The sequence below is a fragment of the Macaca nemestrina genome, chromosome 14, assembly GCF_043159975.1.
Source record: "Macaca nemestrina isolate mMacNem1 chromosome 14, mMacNem.hap1, whole genome shotgun sequence".
Taxonomy (NCBI): domain Eukaryota; kingdom Metazoa; phylum Chordata; class Mammalia; order Primates; family Cercopithecidae; genus Macaca; species Macaca nemestrina.
Window position 1 is genome coordinate 107,642,238 of NC_092138.1, and position 23,075 is coordinate 107,665,312.

General features: G+C 40.3%; 1 protein-coding gene across 8 annotated transcripts in view; it reads right to left on the bottom strand.

Annotated features, from left to right (window-relative positions):
• The window catches only part of LOC105463925 (MAPK associated protein 1), a 270,742-nt gene that overhangs the window by 132,527 nt on the left and 115,140 nt on the right, over positions 1-23,075 (bottom strand). For all 8 annotated transcript variants that reach the window (XM_011711358.2, XM_011711357.3, XM_011711356.3 and 5 more), the window contains one exon: positions 15,511-15,683. In XM_011711358.2, the coding sequence (XP_011709660.1) occupies positions 15,511-15,683 (173 nt within the window). The remainder of the gene's footprint in view (positions 1-15,510; positions 15,684-23,075) is intronic.

The window sequence follows — 23,075 nt, forward strand, 5'->3', positions numbered from 1 at the left end:
AACCCTGCTCCTGTGAACCAACCAGTGATCTCTGACTGCTGCTCGGAAGAAACAAGAGTGATGGGTAATGTAAAAATCTGAATCAGTATTCTAATTCTGGGCGCATTACAATCAGCTAACAATCCCATATCAGCTTAGTTCCAACAGTTGCCCAGTTCATGTAAAGCCTTCTAATTTAGTTTACTTGGAATAACTTTACTTATTTTGCTTTACTCTTGTGGAATATATTGCTGTTATACTCTTTGTACAGGAATACAGGACAAGCTTACTGAATGTTTTCTTAAATTAAACCCTTACTAATCTTCCAGATATCACTTTTTGTCAAAACTCAAGAGTTATGAATGTACCTTACTATACTGATGCCTTCTGACTGAGCTCCTCTCTACTCTGAATGCAAGAAACCCTCATAGTTAGCCAGGAATCTAATCATCGCTATTCAGCCTGAAGAAGTTACAGAAGATGGATCTTCGTCCCTCTGCAACCATTAGGATTAAAGGTTCTCTTATAAAAGGGCAGGGGGAAACGTCAGAGGTGTGTGAACCAGAGCAACAACATCTTAAATAGGAGCTGGGTAAAATGAGGCTGAAACCTATCAGGCTGCATTCCCAGACAGTTAAGGCATTCTGTGTCACAGGATGAGATAGGAGGTCAGCACAAAATAAAGGTCATAACGACCTTGCTGACAAAACAGGTTGCAGTAAAGGAGCCGGCCAAAACCCACGCAAACCAAAATGGCAACAAGTGACCTCTGGTCATCCTCACTGCTACACTTCCACCAGTGCCACGACAGTTTCCAAATGCCATGGCAAGATCAGAAAGTTACCCTATATTGATGGTCTAAAAAGGGAAGGCATGAATAATCCACCCCTTGTTTAGCATATCAGCAAGAAATAACCATAAAAACGGGCAACCAGCAGCCCCGAGGGATTGGCTATGGAATAGCCATTCTTTTATTTCTTTACTTTCTTAACAAACTTGCTTTCATTATTTTGAACTGCAGGCTCACCCTGAACTCCTTCTTGCATGAGATCCAAAAACCCTCTTGGGGTCTGGATCAAGACCCCTGTCCTATAACAATTCCACTCTGTTCTCCCCATTTTTTGTGCTCCAGCCACACTGGCCTTCTTTTGTTCCCTGACCACAACATGCTTCCTCCATCAATAAGGTGGCTGCCACACCGCTCCATCTGCTGGGACCCTCCCCTGACCCAGTGCCTCCTGTATCACTTTCTCGGGGAATTTATCTGTGACTTCCAGGCAAGGCTCTCATAAACAGTGTTCCTTCCCTTCAGAGCACTTAATTCAGTTTTAAAGCAAACATTATTTAAACTATTTGAATTAATTATTTTAGTTATTTGCCCACTTCCTTCAATAGACTGTGGAATTCATGAAAGTGAGACCATGCCTGGCTCTACTCACCACTGTATACCCAGCAAAATGCCTGGTATATAGCAAACACTCAATAAATATTTGTTAAATGCATGAATGAATAGAAATGATAAGTGAAATGAGCCAGTTACAAAGTGCTTTTACCCTTGATAATTTCTTCTTCCCCAACAAACTGTTCATTTTTTAGTGCAGTGATCACATTTCTCTTGTTCTCCATTTTATCCTGAATACTTAGGGTCTGAAATTCTAAAAACATTTATTAAATGAAGGAACGAAGGACTTAAGCTTCTGAGATTAAGCAGAATGTCAAGAGGAGAAGAATGAGAAAAGTATTTCTGACTACAGAAATAGCAAAAGCACTTATGGTACTGATGTTAAAAAGCTGCCAGTAAAAGAATATGATGCCTTAAGATATATGGGAGCACAGCTGGGAGTCAGAATAGGAAGGGCCACTTCAGCTACACTGTTTAGGTGAGTAGTTCTCACGATGACTCTAAGAAATATAAAGCAGAAGCAGCAACGCAGAAATGGGAGAAGACACAAGTGGACATGCAGACAGTAAAAAAGGGGACTATAAAGAACATACTCAAGAGTTCAAATAACAAAGTTGTCTGGAAATATATAATGTCAGGTCAAACACTGCTAAATACTGTCCTAAGTCCACAGGGCGTCGGAATATCATAGCATAGTAAAATTACCTGAGTCATCAAAAAAGGACTAAATTACACTACTACTGCTGAACTACTTACTAATATTGGTTGTAGTAGTAGCCGGCTGCAGTTACAGTAGTTAGCAGGAGCAGAAATGAACATTTATTGAGCAATTGCTATATATTTTCTCATTTTATTTTCATTACTACCCTGTTAGATAGTTTCCACCCTCATTTTATACATGAGAAAATCATACTACATGGGGCTTAAGTAATTCATTGAAAATCACCCTGCTAGTAAGCATTAACACCAGAATTAAAACCCAGCCTGTGGCTGTGAATCTCACACTTTCAGCCACTATGTTATATTCTGATTAAGAAGGTACAAAAAGATGTTAACACAATTTAGAGAGCTCCTATGAAGAATAACTAAAATGAAGTTTGGCCAGGCATGGTGGCTCATGCCTATGATTCTAGTACTTTGGGAGGCTGAGGCAGGATGATTGCTTTAAGCCAGGAATTCAAGACCACCCCAGGCAGCAAAGTGCTTGCAAAAAATTTGTGCCACTACAAAAAATGTTAAATATTAGCCAAGTGTGGTGACATGCACCTGTAGTTCTAGCTACTTTGGAGGCAGAGGTGGGAGGATCACTTAAGCCCAGGAGTTCAAGGCTGCAGTGAACTATGATTGCACAACCGCACTCCAACCTGAGCAACAGAGTGAGACCTAGTCTTAAAATAAATGAATAAAATTTGATGCTTAATGAGATAAACCCTCAAATAGCTACAAAACCCACCAACTTTCCCTAAGCAGTCTAGATAGCTGAGGTCATATCAGAATGATGCTAATCCAGAGTTATCTCCAATGCATGACTATACCTTGTCTTGTTATATACTGGACTGTCTAACAGGCGGCCATTAAAAATGGGCAAAAGATCTGAACAGCTCACCAAAGAACACAAACAGGTAACAAATAAGCATATGAAGATGCTCAACATGATGTCATTAGGGAATTACAAATTAAACAACAACATACCACTACACACCTATTAAAACAGCTAAAATTGAAAATACCGATAAAAACCAAATGCTGGTGAGGATTGGAGCAACAACTCTCATTCCTCACTGGTGGGAATGCCAAATGGTATGACCACTTTGGAAGACAGTTTGGCAGCGTCTTACATCATAGGTTTACCATACAATTTGGCAATCACACTCCTACATATTTGCCCAAATGAGCTGAAAACTTACATCCACATAAAAATCTGCACATGAATACTTATAGCGTCTTTATTCATAATTCCCAAAAATTAGAAGCAACCAAGATATCTTTCAATAGATGAATGAATAAATGAACTGTGGTAAATCCATGCAGTCGAATATTACTTAACAATAGTGAGAAATAAGTGTTACCACACAAAGGAACCTTAAATGCATACTGCTAAGTGAAAAAAGCTAGTCTGAAAAGGCTACATATGGTATGATTCCAACTAGATGGCATTCTGTAAAACGCAATACTATAGAGACAGAAAAAAAGCCAGTGGTTGCCAGCAGTGGTGGGTAGGGGTAAATAGATGGAGCACAGGACATTTTTAGGGCAGTGAAGCTATTCTGTGTGATACAACCATTAGAGCTGCACAAGAGTGAACCCTAATGTACAACTACTGACTTTTGTTAACAGTAATAATATTGGTTCATCAACTTTAACAAAGGTACCACACTAATGTAAGATATTAGTAACAGGAGTAAAATGAGGGATTGGAAGGATATATATGGGAACTCACTGTATTTTCTGTGCAAATTTTCTGTAAACCTAAAACTGCTCTAAAAAATAGTCTATTAAAAATTTTTTTAAAAACAAAGCATTAAAAAAAGATAGTCTTTATAAAATGAAAATCACTTATATGAGTCAAAAAATAAAAACCTCACAAAATTATTAACATATCTAAAACAGAAGCAAAAGTAAAAGACTGAAGAAAGAGCAAAGAAGAGCAGGAAAAAAAAAAGCTCAGATTGCTGAAATGAAGCAAACAGGCAAGACACAATCATAAACAGAACAAATAAGACCAGTTTATACTGAAGTAGAACTGATAATAAAGATATAAAACACATCAATCTTTATGTGAACTGAAATATATAAAGTGTAAACTCTTGGAATATTAGGAAAAGTTAACATAAACACACAAGAAAATGGCAACTTTAATGTATTTCTCTTAATCATCCATAGACCAAATAATCAAAAACCCTAAGATAATAGAAATAATTAATATTGACTTAATAAGTATATATTGAGGTCTATAACCTATAGAGAATAATTATTTCCAGAAACCATGGAATAGTTACCAAAAAATTATAGTATAGTAAGCATCCAAATATACATAAATCTCTTAGGGAAAAATTTTATAGTCCACATTTTCTGATCAAAATTCAATAAACAAGAATAACAAAGTCTAAATTTTAAAATTTGACCATTTAGAGATTGAAATTATTTCAGTTAGTTTCTTCCAAATGTTTTCCCCAAAATCAGTGCATCGAAACAAGCAGGAAATATGCCTAAATACCATATTCCAATCTTGCTCAAGAGTTAACAGACCTAAGAGTAAAGGAGGCCAAGAATTCCTGCCAAATTCTCCATTCCTTCACTGGGGCCAAAGTCTACTACTATAGACAGTTTACAAGGCACAGCAACAGGAGAAAAATATTCTTTTTTTTTTTCTGAGACAAAGTTTTGCTCTTGTTGCCCAGGCTGGAGTGCAATGGTGTGCTCTTGGCTCACTGCAACCTCCACCTCCCAGGTTCAAGTGATTCTCCTGCCTTGGCCTCCCAAGTAGCTGGGATTACAGGTGCCCGCCACCACCCCTGGCTAATTTTTGTATATTTTGTAGAGACAGAGTTTCACCATGTTGACCAGGATGGTCTTGAACTTCTGACCTCAGGTGATCCACCTGCCTTGGCCTCCCAAAGTGTTGGGATTACAGGCATGAACGAATGTGCCCAGCCCGAGAACAATATTCTTAAATGGTTTTCTTGACAACCAGGCTGAAATTGGTGGGCCACTCTTCACGTGCATCCAGCAATTCCCCCTCTGTGAATGAAAAGCTCTTTCACAGGGCCAACCCACTGGAAAAGACCAAATAAGGATCTATTCCAACACTAAGTACAAACAGGCTAGAAAGAAAATACCTCACATTACACTGCCTGACAGGAGGAGATCCCAGGGATTCACTTTATAGACTGTATTACACCAAACAAACCTGAGAAATCCAATGTCACCAAGAATTGTAAAAAATTTCAAAAGACCACAGTTTAAATTTGATGTAACTGTGTAATTCGAAATATGGAACAACTATTTAAAAATGTCAACGTGGAATATAAATAAGATGTCATCTCTGAACTTCAGAGGTTTACAAATTAGTACAAGAGATAATCTCTTATTTTGTTTTTAGAATTCTACATGTAAAGAAATTGTTAATTACATTGTTTGAATCTTCCTTATCCTTAGCAATTTTGGGTTTGCTTTGTTCATCAGTGTCTGATAGGAAGGTACTGAAATGTCCTGTTTTAATTATACATTATTCAATGCCTCTTTATAATTCCCTTAATATTTTGAGACTGTTATAGATGTGTTCACAGTCAGACCTATTATCTTAGTGGATTATTCTTTATTTCATTACATAGTTTACCAAAATATCTGTATTGGTATGCTTTTGCCTTAAATTCTACTATTTGAGTTACTTCCAAACGCTCCCCTCAATCTCCATCTCCCTTGGCCAAGTGAAATTGAAGGCTCTGGCCAATGGGAAAGGACAAGACAGAATAGCCACCTGACAGCTTTTGGACTGGGAAGGAACTAGGGAGGGAGGGGAGGGGTAACTCTGTGTCATTTTATTTTAGGTATATGGTGAACAGTATAACACTAAAAAATTGTTAAATTTCATAAATTATCTTCTAATAGGTGAGTAGTTTGTATTTATTGCAATTAATTATGTATTTGGACAAATCTACATCTTACTTTGTGTTGTTTCTTGCCTCTTTTCTCTGCTTTTTATTCTTCTTCCTTACCTTCTGTTGAATTGATACACTTTTATTCCCTATTTTTCCCTTTACTATTTAGAAAGCTATAGGATTTTTTCTTCTTTAGTAGTTACTCTTAAATGTTTAATAAAATGTGTGGCTAACATTCTCCTAAGTTTCACTTATATATTCATGTATCTAAAGTTATAAAGTCATTCTATTCTCTTAATCTGAACACAAGCTCAGGATGCTTTAGTTACCCACTGAACTCTTCCCTCCCATCTTCCATAATACAGTCGTCTAAAAGTTCAGATCACATTTTAAAACATACACACAAATTACTATCGAAGTTTTACTTTATAGTTAGTAGTTAACCAGATTAACCAACATATTTTATGAATTTCTTTGTGCACCACTATTTCTTGCAACAAATTCCTTTCCTCAGTGTCCAGCTTCTTTCTTGCTGAAGGACTCCTGAAGCGGTTCTTTAAACCAGCGGTTATCAGAGCATGGTATGTGGACCTCTAGAGGTCCCTAAGGCAAAAAATAATTTCATAATACCACTAAAACATCGTTTGCCTTTTTCACTGGGCTGACATTTACACTGACAGTGCAGAAGCAATTGTGGGCAAAATTACTGGCACCTTACAAGTCAAGGCAATGGCACCAAACTGCACTGGTAGTCACTGAATTCTTCACTGAGATGAATAGCAAAAAAGTAATACCATAAAGTCCAATTCCACCTAATGTTCTTCAAGCAGCAGCAAAAAATGATTACTTTTATTCAATTTCAGCCCTTATACACCTTTTAACATTCTGTACAAGAAATGGAACCACACACTTAAGGTACTTCTGCATCGTTAAGTGTGACCACTGTCTTGAGAGAAAAAGCATGTGTGCAAGCTGGACTAACCACTTTCTCCAGGAAATAACATTTTAACCTAAAAGAACAATTGATAAGTTACGGTTAATCAGGTTTGGGTATCTGATTACCATTTTTTGAAAATCATAGAAGTTAGTCAGTCACTTCAAGGAAAACAATGGACTACGTTTACTATCAACTATAAAATTTGAGCCTGTAAGTAAAATTAAGAATTTTCATATGTCCACCACTGTAAGCTTCATAGCTTCCCAATGCTCAGATTTTCTTGATAAGATTGGCGGTAATATCAATAAATGTAATTTTTTTTTTTTTGAGACGAAGTCTTGCTCTGTCACCTAGGCTGGAGTGGAGTGGCGTGATCTCAGCTCACTGCGACCTCCACCTCCCGGGTTCAAGTGATTCTCCAGCCTCAGCCTCCTGAGTAGCTGGGATTACAGGCAAGCGCCACCAAGCCCAGCTAATTTTTGGATTTTTAGTAGAGATAGGGTTTCACCATGTCAGTCAGGTTGGTCTCAAACTCTTGACCTCATGATCCACCCACCTCGGCCTCCCAAAGTGCTGGGATTACAGGCATGAGCCACCACACCCGGCCAAATGTGAATTTTTGATACTGCATAATCAAATGTGACATTCTGAAAGATCTGCATAACTCAATGATTTTCCAAATGATTAATATATGATGTTACAAAATTATGCATGGGTAAAAGATTCATTCAAAGTGTTAACTCGACCAACAGATTTTAATGGAACAGAATAAATATAAAAAGTTCACCGATAGGAGTCTCAGACTCCACATTACAACTCTGAGGCCACAACTTCTTCCTATACACTTAGCCAAAGCAGCATGATGCAATGCATTAAATACAGAGCAGCTACCTTCTAGTGAGACAAACAGTAAAGAAATTTATAAAAATATAAAATAATGCCACTTTTCTCATGAAATTTTTTTTCATTTTGGAAAATATAGTTTTTAAAATAAAAATATTTGTGAACATGCAACATATTTATTAACTTATTTTATCTTTAGGAGACAGAGTCTCGCTCTGTCGCCCAAGCTGGAGTACAATGGTGCGATCTCAGCTCACTACAACCTGCGCCTCCTGGGTTCAAGTGATTCTCTCACCTCAGTCTCCCAAGTAGCTGGGATTACAGGCACCACCACACCCAGCTAATTTTTGTATTTTTAATAGAGACGGGGTTTCACCAGGTTGGCCAGGCTGGTCTTGAACTCCTGACCTCAAGTGATTTGCTCTCCTGGGCCTCCCGAAGTGCTAGCATTATAGGCGTGAGTCACCATGCCTGGCCTATTTTAAATTAAAAAATATTTTAAACTTTTCTCAGAATTAATTTCTACTATGATAAATATTGACAGGTATTACTCATATAAACAAAAGATCTTTGGGGTCCTCAATAATTTTTAAGAGTATAAAGTGGTCACATGACCAAAAAGTTTAAGAACCAGCTACTTTAAATGAAAGAACATGTGTGGTAAAATCTCATGGTCTTCGTCAATAAATGCCTTGAAAAATCATCATAAAATGGGGTTATAATTATTTTTCCTCAGCACTCTGAAGGCATACCAATGACTTCTAGCATCTTCTGTGGCTGATACAGAATCTGTTGTTAGTCCTGCTGTGGTTCCTTTGTCAGGAATATTTGTCATCTCTCTGGTAACCTTTACAACCTGCACTTCCTCTATACCCTTGATACTCTCCAGTTTCACTACAATGTATCCAGGTATGAATGAGCATTTATTTCTGCTGTTTGGCACATGGAAAGTGCTTAAAAAAAAAAAAAAGGACTGTTTGATTTTGTTATTGTTGTTCTTTGCTTGTTTTGTTTTCTTGAGACGGAGTCTCACTCTGTTGCCCAGGTTGGAGTGCAGTGGCATGATTTCAGCTCACTGCAACCTTCACCTCTCGGGTTCAAGCAATTCTCCTGCCTCAGCCTCCTGGGTAGTTTGGACTACAGGCACGTGCCACCATATGCAGCTAATTTTTGTATTTTTAGCAGAGACAGGGTTTCACTACGTTGGCCAAGCTGGTCTTGAACTCCTGACCTTAAGTGATCCTCCCACCTCAGCCTCCTAAAGTGCTGGGATTACAGGCATGAGCCACCATGCCCGGTCTGTTTTTTAAATTTTTATTTTTGAAATGATTATAGTCTCACAGGAAGTTGGGAAAATGGTGCATAGAGTCCCCTGAATCTTTCACTCAGATTTCCCCAGTGGTGACATAATTGTAGTCCAGTATCAACACCAGGGAAATTGACACTGGTGCAATACTGTTAAGTCTATAGACATTACTCAGGAAACAACAGGTGCTGGAGAGGATGTGGAGAAATAGGAATGCTTTTACACTATTGGTGGGAGTGTAAACTAATTCAACCATTGTGGAAGACAGTGTGGCAATTCCTCAAGGATCTAGAACTAGAAATACCATTTGACCCAGCAATCCCATTACTGGGTATATACCCAAAGGATTATAAATCATGCTACTATAAAGACACATGCACACGTATGTTTACTGTGGCACTATTCACAATAGCAAAGACTTGGAATCAACCCAAATGTCCATCAATGATAGATTGGATTAAGAAAATGTGGCACATATACACCATGGAATACTATGCAGCCATAAAAAAGGATGAGTTCATGTCCTTTGTAGGGATATGGATAAAGCTGGAAACCATCATTCCGAGCAAACTATCACAAGGACAGAAATCTAAACACTGCATGTTCTCACTCATAGGTGGGAACTGAACAATGAGGACACTTGGACACAGGGCAGGGAACATCACACACTGGGGCCTGTCGTGGCATAGGGTGAGGAGGAGGGATGGCATTAAGTGAAATACCTATTGTAAATGACGAGTTAATGGGTGCAGCAAACCAACATGGCACATGTACACATATGTAACAAACCTGCATGGTGTGCACATGTACCCTAGAATTTACAGTATATATACACAAAAAAAAGACTATAGACATTACTCACTTTTCGCCAGTTTTTACATGTACTTGTGTGTGTGTCCTGTAGTTCCACACACTGGATTACATGTATATATTTGTGTAATCATCACCAGGATACAAAACTGTTCCATCATGACAGAGCAGCTCTTTTTCACCACCCGTTTATAGGTGGACTACCTCCCTAACACTGTGCCTGTCCTCTGGCAACCACTCAATTGTTCTCCATCTCTATACTTTTGTCATTTTGAGGATGTTACATAAATGGAATCGGGTGACATGAAACTTTTAGAGATTGGCTTTTTGCACTACGTGAACCCACCCAAGTCACTGCATGCATGAAAACGGTTTGTTCCTTTTCTCTTGATAGTAGTATTACTTGGTATGGATGTACCACAATGTTTAACCATTTACCTGCTGAAGGACATTTAGGTTGTTTCCAGTTTTAAGTACAAATAAGGCTGATATAAACATTTGTATACAGGTTTTTATGTGAATATAAGTTTTCACTGCTCTGGAATAAATGCCTAAGAGGGCAATTGCTGGGTTGTATGGTAAATTAATGTTTAGCTTTATAAGAAACTGCCGAAGTATTTTCGAGAATTACTATACCATTTTACATTATCAACAGAAATGATACAGTTTCTCTACATCCTTGCCAGCAATTGGTGTCATCACTATTTTTTATTTCAGCCGTTCTAATAGCGTGTGGTTTTCATTTGCATTTTCCTGATGGCGAATGTTGCTGAGCATCTTTTCACGTGCTCATCTGCCATCTGCATGTATATCCTCTTCAGTGATAGGCCTGTTTACGCCTTTGCCCACTTTCTGATCAACCGTCTAAACTTTTCACTGTTTTCAGTTCTTTACATATTCTACATATGTCTTTAGCCAGATACGTGGTTTACAAATATTTCCTTCCAGTGTGTAGCTTGTCCTTTCATCCTCTTAACAGGGTCTTTTGCAGAGTAACTATTTTTAATTTTAATGAAATCTAACTTGCACTAGGTTTTCTCCTGTTTTTTTCCTACATTTTACATTTAAGTTGTGATTTTTAATTAATACAAGATATGTGATTTAGGTTGGGTTTTTTTCAGCTTATAGAAGTTCAATTGGTCCAGGACCGTTAAAAAAAAAAAAAAAAAAAAAAAGTCTCTTCTTCCGCCATTTAATTAACATGTGTTTTTTAACATCAAACCCACTCATATCTGTCATCAGTTCTGTGAAATTCTTTGGCATTATCTCTTCAAATATTGCTTCTCTGCTATTCCCTTCCTTCTCCACTTCACACGTGGGAGCCTTTGAATCTTTCCTCCATCTCTCTTATCTTTCATTCTTTGTACCTCTTTATCTCTTTGTACTATTTCCTAGGTTGAATTCCTCAGTATCAACTGTCTTTCAACTCATTCTCTCTTGAACTGTGACCAGTCTAGAGTTTATCCCAATTGTATTGTATTAATACAATTATTAACACAATTAGCTGTGTACACAACTAGCTGTGTAACCCTGGGCAAGTTCCTCTCTTGATTTCAGTGCCTGCCCTAAGTAATGTTTTAATTTAATACAATTGTATTAATAATTATATTTTATATTTCCAGTACTGTACTTTTAATTGGTTCTTTTCTAAATTCAAATTTGCCTGCTTTTGTTTCATAATTTCCTAAAAGTTAACCATGAATGTTATTCCTTCCTTCATCTGTTTGGTGATCTTAAACATATTTATTTGAAATTAATTTTCAGATTGCTTTACTATATTCTGTTCCCAAATTAATCTCCTGATTGTCTGTGTTTCTTGGTACTAGCTATCCTTGTGTGCTTTGGAATTTTAATTTGCTGAGCTCTTCTGGAATAAGAACCCTTGCTTGCTCTCTCTCTCTACTCACTGTCAGTGCTTTTACACATATTGCCACCACCCTCTACTCTCATCCAAACAGAGGCCTCCAGACCAGAATCAGGTCTTACACTGACAGCTCAAGGTTCCTGTAATACGAGGGTAACATAAACCCAGCCATGCCACAGTCAGGTCCTGGTTGCACTGCTCTCTCTATTCCCCGGCACCCCAGAAACACAGACCCAAGCAACCTTGTTCAGCTTCTTTTCATAGGTATGACAGTCTCACCCCAGCTTCTAGTTTCTGTCATTTCCTCTCGTCCCCATCCAGGGATGCAGTTCCTTTGGTCCCATACCCTCACATAGTATTTCCCACTCTTTTTGACACCATGACATATGGAGAAAATAACATTTGCACAGTACACAGCTAGATGGATGAGACTGTTTCTTTACCAGGAATGACTGGCTGAGGGCTCTGATCATCACCCATGCCCTGACTAGCTGCCCTGAAGCTTGAGAAAAATCAGTATTTCATACACTGGTAAACTCATCCACAGCATGCTCTCAGGACAATAATATCCTAAATAATGGACTCCTAGCACTCTCTGCCTGTTTCTGTAGTTGGTTCTATTTCTAGTCCACCAGGATGCTTATCTTGCTATTAAAGTACAAATATGTTAATAGCATTTCATTTACTAATTATGTATTTGGAGCAGAATATATAATTTAAAGCACGAACTTAAAGGTGCATCATAACCATGCTTTTCCCTCTGTTGGAATGCCCTCCTCTCAACCTGTCTACGTGACTTTTTCCTACTGCTCCCTCAGGTTTCAGTTGAGATGTCATTTAATCAAGGGAGATTTTCACGACGCCATTTTCACCCCAAATGTGGGGTTAGATGTCCTTGTAAGCACCTGATTTTACATGTAATTGTATTGTGTTGTTATTATCTATTCACCTTAAACAGAAAGCTCCCTGATGGCAGGAACTGCCTCTTTCACTTCTGTATTTCCAGAACTAGCACAGTGACCGCAGTAAGTACAAACTCAATAAATATTTTCATTTCACCTATATCAGAGTTCCATGGCGGAGAGGATAATGTGATAGTGAAGATATGGAACTCTGGAGTCAGAGATTGTTGGTTTTAATACTAATTCTACCACTTACTGTGTGATTTAAGAAAGCTACTTAGCCTCTCTAAGTTTAGTTTCCTCATCTATAAAATGTACATCACAGTTCAACTCCTATCTCCTATCTCTGTTACTTACTAGCTGTGTAACCCTGGGCAAGCTCCTCTCTTGATTTCAGTGCCTGCCCTAAGTAATGTTTTAAGAATCACATCAAAGGCCGGGTGCGGTGGCTCACGCTGGTAATCCCAGCACTCTGGGAGGCCGAGGCAGGCAGATCACGAGGTCATGAGATAGAGACCATCCTGGCTAACACGGTGAAACCCCGTCTCTACTAAAAATACAAAAAATTAGCCGGGCATGGTGGCGGGTGCCTATAGTCCCAGCTACTCGGGAGGCTGAGGAAGGAAAATGGCGTGAACCCGGGAGGCAGACCGTGCAGCGAGCCAAGATCGTGCCACTGCACTCCAGCCTGGCTGGGCGACAGAGCGAGACTCTGTCTCAAAAAAAAAAAAAAAAAAAAAAAAAAGGCCAGGCGCAGTGGCTCAAACCTGTGATCCCAGCACTTTGGGAGGCCGAGACGGGCGGACCACGAGGTCAGGAGGTCGAGACCATCCTGGCTAACACGGTGCAACCCCGTCTCTACTAAAAAAAATACAAAAAACTAGCTGGGCGAGGTGGCGGGCGCCTGTAGTCCCAGCTACTCGGGAGGCTGAGGCAGGAGAATGGCGTAAACCCAGGAGGCGGAGCTTGCAGTGAGCTGAGATCCGGCCACTGCACTCCAGCTCGGGCGACAGAGCGAGACTTCATCTCAAAAAAAATAAAAAATAAAAAAAATAAAAAATTACATCAGACAACATCTATAAAGTCATCAGTTCTGTGACACCTTTTCCTGTTTCCTTGTTCCCACTTCATGCAGAAAAAGGAGGACCTCACAGCTCACCCTTGAGGAGTGGTGCTGACTGAACCATTTTCTAAGCCTAGGTGGCATCTTGCTGAAAGGCTTTCTCTGCCACCAGAGCTTTGTGTCCACAACCCATTCAGGCAAAGTGGAGGGCGATGTCAATAAGAATTTGAAAAAATGATTTTATGTGTCATATTTAATTTACCTAAAGAAATTTAATATACCTAAAGAAAAATAAAAACAACTAACTACTGGACTGGATCATGCTAACTCCGAAAATGTGAGAGGGGAAGAGAACATCTCCCTCCTTTTTTTTTTTTTTTTTTTTTTTTTGAGACGGAGTCTTGCTCTGTAACCCGGGCTGGAGTGCAGTGGCCGGATCTCAGCTCACTGCAAGCTCCGCCTCCCGGGTTTGCGCCATTCTCCTGCCTCAGCCTCCTGAGTAGCTGGGACTACAGGCGCCCGCCACCTCGCCCGGCTAGTTTTTTTTTTGTATTTTTAGTAGAGACGGGGTTTCACCGTGTTAGCCAGGATGGTCTCGATCTCCTGACCTCGTGATCCGCCCGTCTCGGCCTCCCAAAGTGCTGGGATTACAGGCTTGAGCCACCGCGCCCGGCCTTTTTTTTTTTTTTTGACACGGAGTCTCACTCTGTCACCAGGCTGGAGTGCAGCGGCGCGATCTCGGCTCACTGCAACTTCCGCAGTGATTCTCAAGCGATTCTCCTGCCTCAGCCTCGTGAGTAGCTGGGATTACAGACGGTCGCCACCATGTCTGGCTAATTTTTGTATTTCAGTAGAGAAAGGGTTTCACTATGTTGGCCAGGCTGGTCTCAAACTCCTAACCTCAGGTGATCCACCCACCTCGGCCTTCCAAAGTGCTGGGATTACAGGTGTGAGCCCCTGCGCCCAGCTGAGAGTCAAATTTTAAAATGAAGGCATCTACTACATTTTGCTGTGTTCTAAATACTACTGCTGGAAAGAACATGTAAAACTAGAAGAGAATGCCTGTCAGAAGAAATTCAAGTAGGGGAGAGGCAATGTAGCAAAGCACTTTAAAGTTCAAATTATAATGTAGAGGCATAGAGAGCCTACTTTCAAGCACTACATTTTAAATATAATTATTTAATGAAGAACAGAGCCTAGTGACTGAGAGAAAATTAGAGCCATTAACTGATAAAGAAAACTAAAATTCAGACCAAAGGTTCTATAGAAGGCAGAAGGAAATAATGCAAAAACCTTGGCATCAAACAGACCTGGAATCAAATCCTGACTCTGCCATCTCTCACTGTGCAACCTTCAGCCAGTAACAGCTCTGAACCTGAGCTTCCACCGCTGCAGAATGAGGATCATTACCCTCGCCTCTCAGGGAGCTGGGAGGATCAAACGAGATTCCAGATACCAGCTATGAAGTGCCCAGCCCAGTGCCCAATGCATAGTTGGTGTTCCACAAACATCAATCCCCTCCCATTCCCTTCCAGGTTGCTTTATTAGCAGGGATCATAAAAGGGTTTGGAAATTACTAAAACTCCATGTTCTCGTGTCTATAATTCACAAACTTCTAAGTTTATTTTGCGAGCTGATTCTCTGAGATGCACAGGCGCAAGACCTGGTGAGCACCCAGAGCTGGATCAGTGCAGAGGTGTGTGGTTCCAGGCCAATGCCTAGAAGGACTGACCAGCCCAGAAGACACCTTGGGTGGCCAAGAGACCGCGAGAAACTAGAGCAGCCAAAAAGAGAATGGATTACTTGAGCTTCGGCTCCCGTCCTTCGCTTGTGTACTGCCAGCATATGAGCCCAATCAGGTCCTGCACCCTGGCGCTGGCCATTGTCACCACGGTCATTGGCAGCAGTCTGTCCTGGCTCGAGTGCAGAGGGAGGTAGACATCGATCTTCTTGGTTGCCGTTGTACCTACATGACCCTGTGGACAGAGCACACACGTAAGAGCAAAGCACACTGCCACAGTTATACAGACCCTATGCACAGCCATTTTTCATCCTTGCTATACAGACCTGCTGTGAGCGTGGAATGGTCCCAAAGTGGAAACACTGTCGAGTTTCAAGGATGTTTTTTTCCTTAAATTTTCATTTTCTAATAAACTAATGGATTGGGATCTGCCAGCAGGAAGGTAAATGGGCACTACAACTAAGAGTAACAAATAAGCGTGGTGAGCAGAATTGGTGTTTGGTGTTAGGAGGCTGGCTAGGCTACTAACTCAGTGTGTCCTTGGACCTTAGCACTAGGTGCCTCTCTGGCAACTGCCTCGTCCCTCCTTGAGACAATGAGATGAGCTGCCTGGGAAGCTGCCATACTCTCCCAGGGAGGATTTAGGCCCGCAGCGCTGAAACAAGTGCTTGCCTTCTCAAAGACTATGGGGGCTAGTTCCACTACACAGTACATCTGTTTCCTTCAGTACCACACAGGTTCAAGGGCCCTTTGGTCCTCCATTATCGCCCTAACTACCATCCCCACACTGCTGAATATATTCCCACTCCCTCAAACACACACCTGCCACTCCTCCCGCCTGTGTGTTCCACTCTGCCCTCCAGAGCTCCTGTGCTAATCAGCAAACACCCATAAATCCTCAGCTGCTTTTTAAAACCATTTCCTCTACCTCTTGGACTTCACTGAACCTGCTGTTGACGATACTGCCTCCTCTGCTGTCCTGTTAAAAGAGGACTGCTTTTTTTTTTTTTTTTAAATAATCCCTGCACCCTCAAGGCACGCAAGAGTAGGTATCCTTGTCCCGCTAACACTTCCAATCTAGTACTTTCTCTTTCATGAAAAAATCCTTGTTCTTTTGAGACCCAGGCCATCCAACAACACTATCCTCTCCCCCTCCTTTTGTGTTTCTGTTATCCGCCAACCTTCTGGCCATTCCCCTCCCTCACAGAAGGCTTGCACGCTGGCTCAGTCTTCCTTCCCACCCATGCAATATGTTCACTACACAGAGTATATAGAAAAGTGTCACAGAAAACGAGTTCAAATCAGAACACTTGATTGTCCCTCACTCCCTCCTATCCCAAGTCACAACAACAGCCCCCCTTATTTTAATAATATGTGCTGCCACCACTAAGCCAGCTGCTCATCTCAACAGTCTTGATGCTTCTTCCTCCCTCACACTGCCTATCTACTCTATTAGGAAGTTCTAACATATCTACTTCAAAAATACATTTCAATGGGGAAAGTATAGTCTTTTCAACAAATGATGCTGGGACAAGTGGATAGCCAGATGCAAAAGAATGAATTTGGGCTCCTGCCTCATACCACATACAAATATCAATTCAAAATAAATCAAAGATCTAGATATAACAGGCAAAACTATAAAATTCTTAAAAGGAAACAGGTGTAAATCTTCATGACTTTGGATTAGGCAATGATTTCTTTAATATGACACCAAAAGCATAAACAACAAAAGAAATAAATTGAACTTCATTAAAATTAAAAACTTTTGTGCCTAGGCCAGGCACAGTGGCTCACACCTGTAATCCCAGCACTTTGGGAGGCCAAGGTAGGCAGATCACTTGAGGTCAGGAGTTTGAGACCAACCTGGCCAACATGGTGAAACCCCCTCTCTACTAAAAATACAAAAATTAGCCAGGCTTGGTGGCGGGCGCCTGTAGTGCCAGCTGCTGGGGAGGCTGAGGTAGGAGAATTGCTTGAATCTGGGAGGCAGATGTTGAAATGAGCCAACATCATGCCACTGCACTCCAGCCTGGGCGACAGAGTGAGACTCCACTCAAAACAAAAACAAACAAACAAGAACAACTTTTGTGCCTTAAGAATACTATTAAGATAGTAAAAAGATAATCAAAAGAAAGGCAGAAAATATTCACAAATCATACATCTGGTAAGGCTCTACTATCTAGAATATGTTAAGAAGTCTTATAACTCAACAAGAAGACAACATTTTTTAATGGGCAAAGATTTGAACAGACATTTCTCCAAAGAAGATATACAAATGACCAATAAACACATGAAAATTGTTCCATATCATTAAACATAATGTAAATTACTTCTTACCCACTAGGGTGGCTATAATTTAAAAAAAGCAAAAACTCCAAACAACAACCCAAAATCCCTAAAAATAGCAAGGATTTGTGAGGATATGGAGAAACTGGAATCCTCAGACACTGTCAGTGGGAATGATGCAGTCACTGTGAAAATGTTCAGCAGTTTCTCAAAATGAAACATAGAATTATCATATGACCAAGCGATTCCATTCCTAGGTATATACTCCAGAGAACTAGAAACATATGCTCACATTAAAACCTGGACAAATGTTCACAGCAGCATTATTTATAATAGCCAAAGAATGAAAACCACCCAAATGCCCACTAACTAATGAATGGATAAACAAAATCCATACAATAGAATATTATTCAGCCATGAGAAAGAAAGAAGTACTGATACACACAACATGGATGCACCATGAAAACATGCTAAGAGAAGGAAACCAGACATGAAAAGCCACTACTGTATGAACCCATTTATATGAACTGTTCAGAACAGGCAAATCCGTAGAGACAGAAAATAGATTAGTGATTGGCAGAAGATGACAGGGGTGGGAAATTGGGAGGTATGAGGTTTCTTTTGGGGGTGATGGTAATGTGCTGAAATTGGCAGTAACAGTTCATAACATTGTTAATATATTAAATACCACAGAAGTGTACACTTTAAAATGGGTAAAATGGTAAATTTTATGTAATGTTTTATCTTAAGAAAAAAAGTGAAAAATACGTATTTCAAAACCATCTCACTTCTCTCCATTTCCACTGCCACCAAAATTGCCATCAGGTCTCACCTGAACTATTGTAACAGGTCCCAAATTATCCTACAGTACTTTTGCTTTATCTGATTTGTTCTCTACACACAAGTTAGATCTGTTTTTTAAACTCAGATTTGATCATACTATATCCTGTTTAAATTCCTTCGACGAGTGGCTCCCAAACACTGTGAACAAAATCCAAACTCCTTGCAACATCCAACAAAGCATGGCATGATCTGGCCCCGTCTACCTCTTTAACATCATCCACTGCCACTCCCCCACCTGCTCATCAGACTTCGGCTACACTGGCCTTCTGGAAGCACTCTCAATATACCAGCATGTGTGCCTGTGTGTACCTTGCTTGCATTTCCCACTTCCCAGGGCTTAGCAGGTGCTGTTCACTGTATCTAAAGAGGCTCTTTTTCATGGCTTTGCATGTGTGACTCCTCATCCTCTAACGTGTGCCCTTGGGAGGTTACTTAATCTCTCTATGCTTCTGTTTCTTCATATGTAAGAGGAGGAGAATGGTAGGACCTACCTATCATAAGACCCTTATGATAATTATTATTACTTATTATTAATTATTATTATACAGGGCTCAGCTGTCACTGTTAACACTCCTTTTACAGTTATTCTCTCACACATATCCTGTTCATTTCCTTTAGAGCGCTTCACAATTGAGATGATTTATTTATGTACATCTTTAGTGTATGCTTTTGCCACGAAGTTTCCTCTGAACTTCCATGAGAGCAATGTTAATGTCTGCTTTGTTTACTGTTCCATACATAATGCCTGGCCCTGTGCCTGGCACACAGAAGACCCTGAGGAAAAAATCTGTTGAACTACAGAATGAATGTATGAATGACTCAAGTGCCTGCCAGGACACATGGCAGGAACTGAATAATGTTAGTTTTCTCCATCCCTCTTGCCCTTCCTCTATGGGTCCATTTCCTGGTCATAGATGAAAGTGGAGGGACTTGACCAATTATGTGGTTCCATCTTTAACTCTATAATTCTACCATTCTGAGGTGAAAAAGGTCAGTACAGGGAAAGGAAATAAATGAAGTCAGTTTAAAAAACATTTTTAGAGTAATTCCACTTTGCATATAATCCAGCATCCATCATTAGATCGACTGATTTTTTTTCCCTCAGTCTCATCTGTATGTTATAAAGCAACTAGTAAAAATATAATTATCCTACATAATGCATGCACCCACACTTGCGCTCTCTTGCACATGTGCACTCTTTTTCTCTCTCGTACGCAATCACATGTGGGCACACACACATTCCCTTGCATGGTTTTCAGCTCTTAAATAATAATTTCAATGGCTAACAAAGACTTCACTAAATAACAAGTGTTTTGGCCTGGTCAGGCAGGTAAAGGGTTACAATGCAAACAGTGGGAATCTTTCTGGAGTGGGTTGATAGCCCTCATATTACCCTCCTTTTCAGACCAAGATCAGTTGCTTGTCACTGCTCTCTCTTTTTATTTCTGTTTATTCCTCTTCCTCCTGAAGCACTAGAACTAAGGAGCTATAGGGATCACAATATCTCAAGATATGAAGACTCAACAAGATGACAAATGTGAATGTCCTTCATAAACTGTAGGTGCTTTAGAAATGCACAGCAGATGCCAGAAAGGGCCTCTGTGTTGAAATTAGACCCATTTCTATTACTCAAGCCTACTACAAGGTCACATGAGGCCAAGAACAGGTACTGCAGGAACCCTAGTAATATTGATTATTGTAACAAGAGCTAGCATTTAGGCCAGGTGCAGTGGCTCACGCCTGCAATCCCAGCACTTTGGGAGGAAAAGGCGAGTGGATCACCTGGGGTCAGGAGTTCGAGACCAGCCTGGACAACACGGTGAAACCCTGTCTCTACTAAAAATACAAAAATTAGCCGGGTGTGGTGGCAGTCACCTGTAATCCCAGCTACTGAGGAGGCTGAGGGAGGAGAATCACTTGAAACTGGAAGGCGGAAGTTGCAGTGAGCCGAGATGGCGCCACTGAACTCCAGCCTGGGCAACAAGAGCGAAACTCTGTCTCAAAAAAAAAAAAAAGCGGGGGTGAGGGGGACTAGCATTTACTGAGAGCTGTTAAGTAAACTCTGCTAAATGTTTGCCTAATTATATCATTTAATTCATACAATAACTCTAAGAAATAGGGTTCTATCATAACCTTTTTTTTTTTTGAGAAAGAGTCTTGCTCTGTTGCCCAGACTGGAGTGCAGTGGCACAATCTCAGTTCAATGCAACCTCCACCTCCCAGGTTCAAGCAATTCTTGGGCCTCAGCTACCCAAGTAGCTGAGATTGCAGGCACATGCCACCACACCCAGCTACTTTCTGTATTTTTAGTAGAGACAAGGTTTTGCCATGTTGGCCAGGCTGGTCTCGAACTCCTGACCTCAAATGATCCGCCCGCCTTGGCCTCCCAAAATGCTGGGATTACAGGCGTGAGTGACCACAACCTGGCGTAATCTTTGCATTATAGCTGAGAAAACCAAGGCTTATAAGGCTACAGTCATCTGCTCAACATCCAATAACCAAGGTGGAAGAGCCAAGATTCAAACCTGTCAGCCTGACTCCAAAGGCCCTACTGTAAACACCAATGCCTTCTTTCCCTGGACTCATTCTAAATGTAATCAATTCCTACTCTTGAAGGCTTGAAAATCATCTCCCTCTTCTTTTCCCCACAAACCTCAGGAAAGCTTTGCCTGAGGAGCTGCTCGAGGAGAGCAGTTAGAAGACGGAGACTCCAGGAAACCCTGCCACTGTGAGTTGACTGAAGGGCAGTAACCACTGTTTACGAAACGAGGACAGATAGTTATATGGTACTCATATGAGTACCATAGAGTACTCTTCTCTATTTACCCTAAAGAGTAGAGTACTCTTCACTATCCTCTATTTCATAGTAAAATAGAAAGTGGGGCAAAAACTGTTGGAATAAACATGATAGATGCTTATTAAATGAATGAAGCACTTTATATCTTTTTAATCTTCTAATTCCATCTTGAGGAACTGATGATGGGAAAAGTGCCTTGCACACTGAAATTACATATTTTTTAATAAGGAGACTGTCTTCTGAAAAAGCTCAGGGTGGTGGCAGTTAGCTCTAATAGTCCCTATGTTACAGTATTTAGAAGGAATCATCTAAAACATAAAATAATCCATCAACATAATAAAATGTAATTAACTTATTTTAAAAAATGGTGATCGAAGGATTAAAAGTATTCATCACACATCAAGGCAAGCAATATTCCAAAGATGTCTAAATATGAAAAAGCAACTAGCAATAAACAAAGATTGTATCCTACAGTTTCAGTGCATGGCAAATCTATGTGTTCCACCACACAGGACCGGGGAAATGGCGGCATATTTAGAGCACAGGGAAGGGGGCAACACAGAGAAAGTGTTGCCACAGGGAAACTGGCTTAGCTTTATGTTCCTCATTCTCTCATGCATTCAACACACACCAGCTGAAACATCATGCTGGGCTCCGAAAACAAAGTCCGCTGACATACAACGCAGACCAGACCCTCACCAAACTGTTCTGCTGAAGGTCTCACTGTACAATGTCACGAAAGCTTTAAGAAGGGGAAAGTCCAGTCTGTCAAGAGAGCCCAGAAGCAACTCAGGCTAAAGGGGGCTAGTGAAGGCCTCTTAGATACAAAAATGTACCCTTTCATCCTTTTTCTTACCCAAGAAAAAGATGCTTATTGTATTTACTGACTATGCCAATACACCAAAAGGTGACTAGGAGTTCCCTCTGAGACACGGGATTATCAGTGATTTTAATTTTCTGGTTTATAGTTTTCTGTATTTTCTATAATATACATGTATTACTTTTACAATTAGGAACAAAATTATAAATATTATAAACTAAAAAGGAGATACAAAGAATAAGAGTACCATTCAGGGCTTAAAAGTTTTAAGTGAAGGAAAGAGAGGATGGATTTTGAAAGTGTAGCCTATGTTAAGGCATAAGGTAAGCATCATTAAGAACATACTATGTGCTGTGACAGGCTGTTGGAAAAAGTAAGTTGAAATATAACTCAAAAAAAAAAAAAAAAAAGAAAGAAAGAAAAGAAGGAAAATATAACTCAGGGCTGGGCATGGTGGCTCACGCCTACAATTCCAGCACTTTGGGAGGCCAAGGCGGGCAGACCACCTGAGGTCAGGAGTCCAGACCAGCCTGGCCAACATGGTAAAATACAAAAATACTAAATATATTAAAAATACAAAAATTAGCCAGGCATGGTGGCATGTGCCTATAGTCCCAGCTAACCCAGAGGCTGAGACACGAGAATTGCCTGAACCCAAAAGGAAGACGTTGCTGTGAGCCGAGATCATGCCACTGCACTCCAACTTGGGTGACAGAGTGAGACTGTCTCAAAGGAAGAAAGAAAAAAAAAAAAGAAAATATAACTCAGATACCTTACTATGGCAGGTTAAATAATTTTTATCAAAGAAAAAGAAAAGGGCAACGCGCAGTGGCTCAGGGCCGTAATCCTAGCACTTTGGGAGGCCGAGACAGATGGATTGC